The 10,862-nt window shown below is 38.1% G+C and overlaps 1 protein-coding gene across 1 annotated transcript; it reads left to right on the top strand.

Annotated features, from left to right (window-relative positions):
- Positions 1–6,850: 6,850 nt before the first annotated feature.
- Positions 6,851–10,414, top strand: LOC122038638 (protein NDL1-like). The gene is made up of 10 exons (XM_042598468.1): positions 6,851–7,016; positions 8,077–8,176; positions 8,613–8,710; positions 8,836–8,924; positions 9,072–9,132; positions 9,216–9,302; positions 9,386–9,463; positions 9,542–9,598; positions 9,696–9,751; positions 9,840–10,414. Exons 1-10 carry the CDS (start codon positions 6,957–6,959, stop codon positions 10,195–10,197), a joined length of 1,044 nt encoding a protein of 347 aa, XP_042454402.1. The 5' UTR covers positions 6,851–6,956; the 3' UTR covers positions 10,198–10,414.
- Positions 10,415–10,862: the final 448 nt, after the last annotated feature.

Genomic DNA, 10,862 nt, shown 5'->3' with positions numbered 1-10,862 from the left:
CGGCGACGACCGTAGTCGCCGACGGGTGATTCTCATACTCCCGGATATACCTACTTCTTGTAGGTATCGACGGTCTAGTCACTGTTGTATATATGTATTATACGCCCGCGCGCGCATGTTCTGTCTTGCATCCAGACTTTGCTGAAGTTTTCTGAGGGAGATGTTCTTTCTCTATAGTTTGGTTAAATTATGTATAGAAACACGAACGAGTTCGTTCCGTGGCATTAGGTTTAGATACTAGTGTATGCCTCGTCTTAGTGTACATCTTATCCTGAATATTTTCAATCTGAATCAAGACCACCATGAATTTACTGTTGTATATTATTATTATTTTCTGGTGATGCACATATTGTCTTGCAAATTTTGGTCGAGTTCTGTAGTTAGATGAGAAGATTTTGTTTGGGTGCATATTAGTGTCATATTGGAGCATCTCTGCTATTATCCTGCAAGTACTGATAAATCGAGAAGGAAATGAATGGGGAAGAAGTTTTAGGAGAGAGTGGAAGGAGGGAGAACGGATGTAAATGTGGTTTACTTGGGATATAGAAGAGAAGGAAGAAACAAGATGAGAAGATTATGAAGTTAGTAAACTTCTTCCCAATTCCCACCTTGTTGCTCGATACTCTACACAAAAGCTGCTTTGCCTCGTCAGTAGTAGTCTTAGTCTTTGACCTTTATTTCTCGGTAGCATTTTTTATGATCTTTTGCATTGCTTTGAGACTTCGACTTGTGTTTCAAAGGCCAGGGCAGTGATGTTCAATCATTTGAACATAGGGTCCAAAGTTGAGTTGTCTGGCGTGGCAAATAGCAGTGCGTGGCCACCTCCATCACTATCTCTGTGAAATCTTGCTGCTCTATTCTTCATCACACTTCCCTTGTCTTCCTCATTAGCTGATGGGCCAGTTTCCCTCTTGTTATTGGTCATAAAGGACCAATTTGAGAGGCTTGAGTCTAGGATTGTGATCTTTGTGTTCCCTTTGCTCGCCTAATATGTTTCTGAGGCTTAGGGCCTTGTAGAATTTGCATTAGAGAAAGCTTCCATCTCTAGCACAAAGCTGAAGCATTTGAGGCAAAAACTGTGTCTTGGATTCCTATGTCACTCCCTTCACACTTTTGATTGGAGTAAACTTGGGAATTCCTTATTTTGCAACTGCATTTCTGCCCCTTCTATGGAGAATCACCCTCCCTCTTAAGTAATAAACCTTTAATTTTTCTTCTCCATATACTCAAGAAGCAACTTTAAAGATTTTCCATGCTCAAGAGAATTAATTGTCTTTGAAAATTGACATATTGGTTGCAATAGTTTTCATTGGTTGTCAGTTGGGGAAAATATCTAGTTTTTCTCCCTATAGAGTGTCCCCGATGAAAGAGATTTTGATGATGTCTTGCATGGGCAGCAAGAGTAAGTGGCCTAGTTAGTTCTCTTGCAAGCTTCATGGCATTACCAATGCCTCAGGAGGTACATGGGCAGTGTCAATGTTAAAAAAAATGATTTCATGAGGTTGCAACGAGAAGCAGTGTCGGTGATTTTGTTGAATACCTGCAGCACGATCTCAAATGTAAACGCCTTTATTTAATCAAATCATAGAAGATTAATTTGTTTAAATTGATTGGTGTTAGTGAAGGTCATACATTATTTTGGTGAGTACTTTCTAAGTTATTTGAGTTAGAAAATTAGATGTCCAAGATGAGAATTTGGATTGAATTCACATGTTCTTTTGATCTTGAAAAGTTTACATTTACAAGATCTGAATCTTTAATATGTAATCTTGGGGAAGGAGACAAAGCATTGACATGTTTGTTAAATTTAACTACAGTTTTCCACAGGTGAAAAAACATCAATATGTAGATAATTTGCTGCTATCTGGAAATTATGCAGATCAAAAATGCAAATTTCTGAATTTCTTCTAGAGATGGTTAACAGATGATTGCTTATGCCTGTTTGATTTTTCAATCTTTGTCATTTCAATAGCAGAGTAGTTGGTTTTTCCCCCCTTTCTTGTTGGAAATCCATTTTTTTGTTGATAAGGTGACCATTTTGGCCATACTTAGCACCTCCAAACTTAATCTTTTATTGCTGACCTAGTTCTGTATGCTACAAACGATTATATCACAAATGTATGTTAGCTAAGGACTTCATTTACCATTTTGTGCAAAAGTTATGATGCCCTATCACTCTTTCAATAATTGGGTGGAGCTCCAAGGTGTGTTACAGAAGTTCTATTATTCGTGCTTTTGACTTTTTATTGCTCTCACCATCATTCTCGTTCACATATCTTGTTTCTATCTTCTTGACCAAATATTTCTCTTTTGAGTTTTGTCTTCAATTCAGATGAAAATTGTGAGGTTTATGTGGATAACTAGAGGTTGAATCAACAATAAAGTATGGCATATTACTAAATTTGCAGTATTTTTTATTTTTTTTGCTTCTGGCATAGTTATTCATGGTTCATCAGATTTCCATGCATTTTATTCCTCTGCCCTTAGAAATTGCAGAATCGTCTAAAGTTCTGATTTAATACAATTAAAATGTTTCGAGTTTTATTACTAGCATGCTTTACATTTTCTCCATTGGAAACTGCCACTGCGAAGGTGCTGGAGGTTTACTCTTATTTGAACTGTTAATATTTACTACTCGTGCTCCAAGATGTTTCTTTCTTATTATGCTATTGTTGTCATGACTAAATTTTAATTGGTAAAATGGTAAAATTATTAAATACTTTGCGTGTTTTGACATCCGGTTTTTCCTATATATTAGAAACTAGAAACAAGTCTAGCATCCACTTTTTTATCCATCTAGAGTTGAACAGAAGCGTACCAACTCATCTAGCTTATGCATATCAGCTCCCTACTTATTTTTCATCAGCGAAATGTTCATCAAGGTCGAGGAATCACGAATCATGAAGGTGTTCATCAAGGAGGATGCAAATAGGTGAGAGGTTAGAGAGCAATGAAGTGAGGTGGGTTGAAAGGAAAAAAGTTATTTAAGCATCAATTGCTCAGACACATAGTATCCTAACCTTTGCGAGTGAACTTGTCTGATGAGTCTGATTGGGAGAGGACTGCACGTTTTGTGTGTGTTATGTTGAAGGTTGGAAGCTCTACGGGTACACTATGAATGCTAGTACTGTTAGAAGATACACAACCAAGCTTGTAAGCTAGGAATCCAGTCCTTTTGAGATCTTAAATAACTAATTGAGGCTGCAAGTTCCGACAATAGTACTAAGCCCATGATCTTCCTAAACAAAAAGTATCATTTTTGGCTCTCTGTGTATATATTTTTTTTTAATGAGGAAGAGGATCTTGGGGAGCAATCTTTGGCTCTTGCTTGCACTAAGGTTTTTCGCCGAAGCCCTTGGTTGTCATCGCGAACAAGAATTGCTCGACGCTATAAAGTTTAAGGTTGCACTTGTACAGGATAAAGTATCTTGTTGATGACAAAAGAGGGTTTCAAGAGGCAGGTGTGCAAGTGACCTGCATGGTAGGTGGTAGGTGGTAGGTGGCGATGCAGGGGAGGCTAGTGTATGGGAAGGGCAAGTTCGATATGCAATTGGAGATATGAGTACAACAATGGCAATAAGTTGATGAACAACATGAGCTTGTTGATGCTGGAGTAGGATGTGATGGTGATGGTGATCAGATAGGGGTAGGCAGGTTAGTTTATCAGAATTATTGTTTATTTTTATCAAATGAGTTGACATTCTTAAAACATGAAAAGTACATAATAATTATTTAGATAGAGTAGTTAACCCAATTTTACATTTGTCTTAGGCTGAATATATGTATGCTGTAGATTTGACATTATTTATGCAAATTTTGCACAATTTCTAGTTACTCATTTATGTTTTTAATATCAATTTATTAGGGTAACAAACTAACAATTGTCAAAAGTCTCTTGATTTTGGGTAGCCCAAACTTTTGGCCTACATATTTACCTTGGAATTTAATGCCAGATGATGATTAGATGGTGTTAGCAATCAAGTGAGTCAACTTATAATGACTTTTTTTTTTTGTCGTGATTAGGTTAATCATTGGATTGCTTACAATTATTAAATATTGATGCTTTGATTAGCAGATTGAGATGTGCCAAAATATTCACTACATTAGAAGATCATGGCTCATGAGTGAAAAGTGGATTCCTTTGACAGGGAACCAAACCCCAAGATGTAGGATTATATTCAAATTTATTAAGCCATCGACCTAATTTCTAATGTTTAACTACTTAATCCTACCTAATAAATTCATGGTATATTCTGAAGGCTTCCATGAGGTTAGTTGAAATATCAACAGCTTTTCCTAACACCATATAGTTTATGATGCGGTCAAGGAACCTTTTTCAGAGGTCAGTAAATTAATAGCAAAATCTGTGTTAGTACTTACTGGTGTTTCTTTGTTGATGCTCTAATTGAATTTACTTATACCCTGTCGAATAAGAAGATCCAAGCATGGGCCCAGCAGAAAGAGAGAGGCCATCATTTGGGGTAGATTTGTAATGATTAACGTGTTAAATGATTTTACTTTGCTTCACATGTGAACAAAGTTGAGCTTTGCTTAAACTATAAAGTACTTGTTCTAACCAAAAGGCATGCCTCTGGTGTGATAATTTAATTACTAGCTTTCTAAGGAACATTATACACCTAATTTTTTGCACATTTTGATGACCTAATCATTCATATGGTGTTTAGACTTTTTTTTTTCTAGACATTTCATTAATGCTTAATCCCACCTACCCTTTTGCTTTGCTTCTTCTTGGAAGCGTGGCATCCATGTAGCTTCCTCCAAGCCGGACCACCAACTGGAGACTTGTGTACTTATGGCGTGTCATAATGTCTGGCACCATGCTTTCAATAATACAACTACAAATGTTTATGGTTCTGGTAGATTTTTATTTATTCATCTTAAGTATAGACCTGTCGTGATGCATGGCAAATTTATGGAGTCAATATTAGCAAAATGGAATGTTAAATTCAAGTTTATTTTGATAGCTGTTGCATGCCCTGCCAAGTAGATCCTTCAACCAGTGTTTTTAAAAACTGGGCAGGGAACAGGAGGCCCTACTGGTTCCTGATTTTTCCAGTCAAACCAATCCTGAACCAGTGTGGTCTCCAGTTGCTCGTTTAACAGTTGAACTGGCTGGTCAGATCTGAGTTTAAAAACATTGCTTTCAAAAAAAATTCACAGTTCTGGATTTGGACTTCCCACTGTTGCTTGTAGGAACTGAAGACTTGGACAGTGATCTTCGCATCTGTTATCATTGTCAGTTTCTTTACTAACAATGCCTATGAGAATGAAAGTTTTATTTCCAACCAATTTACGTGTAATGTAATATTGTCGTGCACTTAGTTTTCGTATGATACATGTGCGACTGAACGATAAAATGTTGTATTTATCCAACCATTTAGTATCGATCGACTGAATTATCCCTCCTGAATAAGCTGATGCATGTGAATGCTATAGATGACGTATTTAACTTGTTTATCGTATACTTTTTGTACTTCAGTGTGGTGGAAACTGAAACTCTGTTTCAGAGTAATATAACCCCAAACCCTAAAACCTTTTATTGCATTTCTGACTTCATATCCTTTTTGGCTTTCCGTGAACAGAGACTACTCGATTTTTGGTGAATCATATGCCAGGATAAACAGATCCAGATCTCACATACAGTAGCATCTAAAAGATTCAACAGTTGCTTCTGCATGCCGTGTAAATCAACAGATGTGATGGTTCCCAGTTGACAGAGATGCTGGGCTCCATATCTCTGGCTTTCCTCAACACATCTCCATGGCAGTAGTTAAAATAAAAACTCGTCGGTGGCCTTCCATGACCTCGTGGGAAATATGTGTGAGAGGTTGAAGAACATTCTTGTGGAAGCCGGAAAGCTACTTGCCACCTTCTCCAATTAAATGTGCGGCGAGGTGTATTAATTGTCTAGTATTTGGCAAAAACAACAAAGAGCTGTTCTTTCTTCTGTTGTTATTTTGACTATTATTTTCCAATGCTGGTTTATATTCTTAGGCTTCATGCATATTTATTGAGAAAATTTGTGGATGCGGCAATCCAATAATTGGATAAGCCACATGGGCGACGGTGTTTGTACGCTGTTTACGCCTATTTTCCCTTAAAAAATTATTCTCCATGCTCGTTTAATTAAACTGACAGATATTTTTTATTTATGACAATCCTGTTCTTCTTACTTTATCATCAGCGTATTTATTTTATGAGTTTTGTTTTACATATGGATACAAAATTATCCTTAAAAAGGAAATAATAGCAATACTTATCATTAGGACGCCTGATAATCCCAGTAATTATTTATTTTCCATTTTCGCCCTTAATTTACGTCACGATAGTGCCGGGCGGGGATCGTCTTCCGCGTGCAAACACCATTCACCATAACTGAGCATTTATTTCTTCCACGCGTCCTGCACGCGAGCGACCTGAGGGCCTCGTCACGTGCGCCGCTGCTCCACGCCAGAGCAGGTTTCACAGCGCCACCGACGTCCCACGCGGCATTTAGCCAACGGTCGACTGCAGAAGGGACCCACTCGTACCTCATCATCCGACGGCCTTACTTGCGTCATCTGTGTGGAGCTATAGAAATCAAACACGTGGCTGGCCTGCTGTCTGGAACTCTAATCCAAGGCTTCAACCTACCTGGCGCCCGCCGCATGCGAGTGCTCCATGTGACCGTCAGATCTCTATCGTGCGGGTGATAGAAGGACAAGGTTAGTTTCGTCAATTCGGGCAGCTGTCGGTCGTGACGGTGCTCGCGTTACTCGCGGTTAAAGGGAGAGTTTTAGCTGCGGGTGGAAGTTAAACCGGGCGGCCGAGGAAGGGGAGGGCCGCGTGGGTTTATTTATAAGCGAATCTATCGGAGAAGAAAGGCTCAAAAAGGGGAAAAAAATCAACGGGCAAAAGAGGGCAGAGGAGGACGAAGAAGGCTGGTTCTTGAAGAAATGGGGGAGTCGAGCGGGTCGGTCTCGGTCGATGTGGAGAGGATCTCGTTTGGAGGGAAGGTAAGGGTTCTTTTTTCTTCGTTGTGGTTCCTTTTGGGGGATTTTTTTTTGGCTGATTAATTGGGGGGAAATGTTGTTCTAGTGGTTATTTCGGCATGGAGATGCCATTCCTTGGTATATTTTTCCCCCCTTCAATGTGAGACATGATTTGGCTCTGCTGGATTTGGGGATTTTGAGTTTCTTTCGTCGTTTGATTAATTGGTATTAGATTTTAGAGGGATTTCTTGTGACTTCTTCTGGTCCTTTATTTCTTTTGATTGTTGCTTTCTCATTTCATATTATATATTTTTGTAATGATTGATCATTAAGCACTGTGTGGATAAAATTTTGGGCTATTCTTTTTCATGACAAAAGTTATCCTTTTTAGATGAGCTGTTCTTCTAAATGATTATATTTTTATGCTATGCACTTGTGTCAAAGGGAATTATGTTTCTATTGTTTAAACCTTTTTCCGTGAGGAGATCAAAGTTGTCAGTTTGCCTTTCAGGCCCTTTGCTTAATTTCGAGCTAATCTTCTCTTGAAGCATCGCCAGGATATTACTTCATAAGCAGGAAAGATAAACTGAACAATGGCTATTTTAATCGAATCGACCATTGTTGACAGGACACTGGATGTTTGGTAAATCAAGAGACTCAGACGTCTGAATAATTTGAATTGATTAGGCATGTATCGAGTTTAGTTTCAGTGCATCTCAATGATCTCAAAAGGCTGCTAGTAAAGTCATCTTGTTCCTTGTGGTTATAAGTGTCTTTAGAAATGAGAAAAGCATTGCTGACAAGTTCACTCAATCTTTGGTCCTTATTTTGCCTTTGCCTTTGCCTTTGCCTCCCCTAGTACACCTATTCCACATTCCACACTTTCAATGTGCAAAGATGACGTCAGTGCTTGCTAGGGATCCTATGTACATTCTCTTCTTCATTTTCTCAACTAAAAGTATTCTTTATATTCTATTGTTGATGTAATCATCCACCTATACTAATTCTGGTTGGAGTGCCTGCCTTCTTTTACCTAATGTACATGCTGGCATTTGATCTAAAAACAAGTTGTTCCCCCCCACAGGAACATCATGTGTTGACAAATAATGGCCCAATCTCGGTTGCTGTTTATGGTGATCTGGAAAAGCCTGCACTTCTTACTTATCCAGATGTAGCCTTAAATCGTAAGTTAAACTAAATCATTACTTTAGCATTCCTAGTCTTTTCATTTATATTTGCATTTTTTATGTCCTCATTCTTTTGATTATGTTCACTTTGTACTCAACATGAAGCTACAAGGTGTTTTATACACATTACAGACTATTTGGTGACCTTTTCCTTGTTTCAATTATTCTAATGCTCTTCTTTAGCATCCTTATCCTGCCATAGTTTCATTCTTCAAGATAATTCTATATTGATTTCTAAGTCTAAATGGTTTAGGGTTTGGAGTAACTAATTTGTGTCTTGTATTTTGCTCTTCTGTGACTTTGTATTATTTATCTCTCCCAAAAATAATCAGAAGAAATTATTTTTTTTATTTAAACTTAAGAAAACAAAATTGCTTTCTATTAGCTCTCATGTACATATTTAGAAGTGCCCTAAATTCCTTTTTTTCCCCAGATATGTCATGCTTTCAAGGATTATTTTTTTGCCCAGAAGCTGCTTCTTTGCTGCTTCATAATTTTTGCATCTACCATATTAGTCCTCCAGGACATGAGGTCAGTAATACTGTTGCAACTCTTTATGTCATCTGTCTATGAGAATATTGAAGCCTGTCTCTAATCCATTTTCTGCTTATAATTTAACATGAGTATGTTGGTCCTCTGCCTTAAGTGTCCTGCAGTTAGGTGCTGCTCCAATTTCTTCACATGAACCAGTGCTTTCTGTGGATCAGTTAGTCGATCAGGTGGCAGAAGTTCTTAATTTCTTTGGGTAATAATCTCTCTCTATATGTATGTATCATGCTTGATATGTAATTTTTGATTTCTATCCTCATGATACTTTTCCATACTACAAAATTGTTCATTTTTTTCTTCTTCTGCAACAATTTTGAATTTTGTATGGTTTTGATCTGTTCAGTCTAGGTTCTGTCATGTGCTTTGGTGTCACGGCAGGTGCTTACATTCTCACCCTTTTTGCTGTAAGTATTTTTTATTATGAGAACCCTTAAATTATTAAATCCCCTGACTTTTCAATTTGACCCTTTGTATGCTTGGCTTTCAGACTAAATATAGGGAACGGGTTATGGGGCTCATACTTGTCTCACCTCTTTGCAAGGCTCCCTCATGGTCAGAGTGGTTATGCAGTAAGGTACCTTCCAATGTTTCAATTGACAATATTTTTTTTTATCTACGATCAGTGAATTGCTACTAATATTATTCTGAAAATCTCAGGTTGTATCAAATTTTCTTTATTTTTATGGAATGTGTGGCTTGGTCAAGGATTACTTTCTCCAGCGGTACTTTAGCAAGGTAACTCTCATTATTTCACTTGTCTACAAAATTTATTAGTTGTAACCTTAGTTGTTCATCTATTTCGATATGTTGAAGGAGGTTCGAGGAAATTCTCAGGTCCCAGAATCAGACATTGTGCAAGCTTGTAGAAGTGTTAGTATATCACTCTTTTCTCGTTGTTGATATTTGGAATTTGTCCAAGTGAAAAGCCAATACTCATGAATATCTCTTGCGTATCATCTACCTGTAGTTGCTGGATGAAAAGCAAAGCGTTAATGTTTGGCGGTTTCTTCAGTCAATTAATGGGTAATGCCCCCTAATCTTTGCTTAACCGAATCATCAAATATATACATTGAAGTTAGCGATAAATTTATAATAACCCATTCTTAAACAGGAGATACGACTTGACGGAAGCATTGAAGAAGCTGCATTGTAGGACACTGATATTCGTGGGCGAGGATTCTCCATTTCACTCAGAAGCCATCCATATGACATCGAAACTGGACAAGAGATACTGTGCATTGGTCGAGGTTCAGGCATGCGGTTCGGTCATTACAGAAGAGCAACCCCACGCAATGTTGATTCCAATGGAATACTTTCTGATGGGGTATGGGTTGTGCCGGCCAAGCCAGCTGGGCTACAGCCCCCGTAGTCCGCTGAGCCCGCTGTGCATCTCACCGGAGCTGCTCTCGCCGGAAAGCATGGGAGTAAAGCTAAAGCCCATCAAGACAAGAGTATCCCTTGACGTTTGAAACCAATTGCAATACCAAAATCAATTTTGTGGACCATATAAAACCGTGAGACTATTTATACATATAGAAGATTTTTTATTTATTTTTTGTGGGGGGTTTTGGTGTAAAGACCAGTGTTACTGGACTGTAGATATTGTTGGCCGGCTGGAATTGTTCAATGGCTTGTGTAAATTCATTCTTTAATATAACAAACAATAAGGGGCTTTTTCAGCTGTCCTATCAGGCTGTTCCTTTGATTATTGTTCCATTTAAACTAGATAATATCCATTTAATAAACGTGGTATTATTATTATTATTATTATTATTTTTTGAGTAATTTATGGTAAGACATCGTGATCCAATCGGCAACTACTGCTGCTTCACCAAGACTGTATGGAATTATTTTATCAAAACAATAAAATAATTTGTCACTGAGGCCATATCCACCGTCAAATCTCACATCGGACGGTCAGATTTGCTACGATGGATGGAATGCTCATTTTGACTTAGTTTGAACACCCAGCTTAGCTGGTTGGATCGTTTACGGTCCTACTTTTAGCCTCCTATCTTGACCCCAACAATCGAAAAGCGAAGAGTTCCCGGTTTACCGTCGCATAGTTGTATCATATGCGGGAAAATCCTTACCGCTGGATTTTCACAATTCGTAGCGTCTCTCCACGTAAATG

Source organism: Zingiber officinale, chromosome 1A, assembly GCF_018446385.1.
Source record: "Zingiber officinale cultivar Zhangliang chromosome 1A, Zo_v1.1, whole genome shotgun sequence".
NCBI classification, from domain to species: Eukaryota; Viridiplantae; Streptophyta; class Magnoliopsida; order Zingiberales; family Zingiberaceae; genus Zingiber; species Zingiber officinale.
This window is presented reverse-complemented; position numbering and strand designations above follow the sequence as displayed.

What these genes read in the sequence shown, in the direction of transcription:
- LOC122038638 (XM_042598468.1), top strand. Translation starts at nt 6,957, where the DNA reads ATGGGGGAGTCGAGCGGGTCGGTCTCGGTCGATGTGGAGAGGATCTCG. An exon ending in GAAGTTCTTAATTTCTTTGG is followed by an intron (nt 8,925 to 9,071) that starts GTAATAATCTCT and finishes TGATCTGTTCAG; the next exon opens with TCTAGGTTCTGTCATGTGCT. An exon ending in TTGTGCAAGCTTGTAGAAGT is followed by an intron (nt 9,599 to 9,695) that starts GTTAGTATATCA and finishes ATCTACCTGTAG; the next exon opens with TTGCTGGATGAAAAGCAAAG.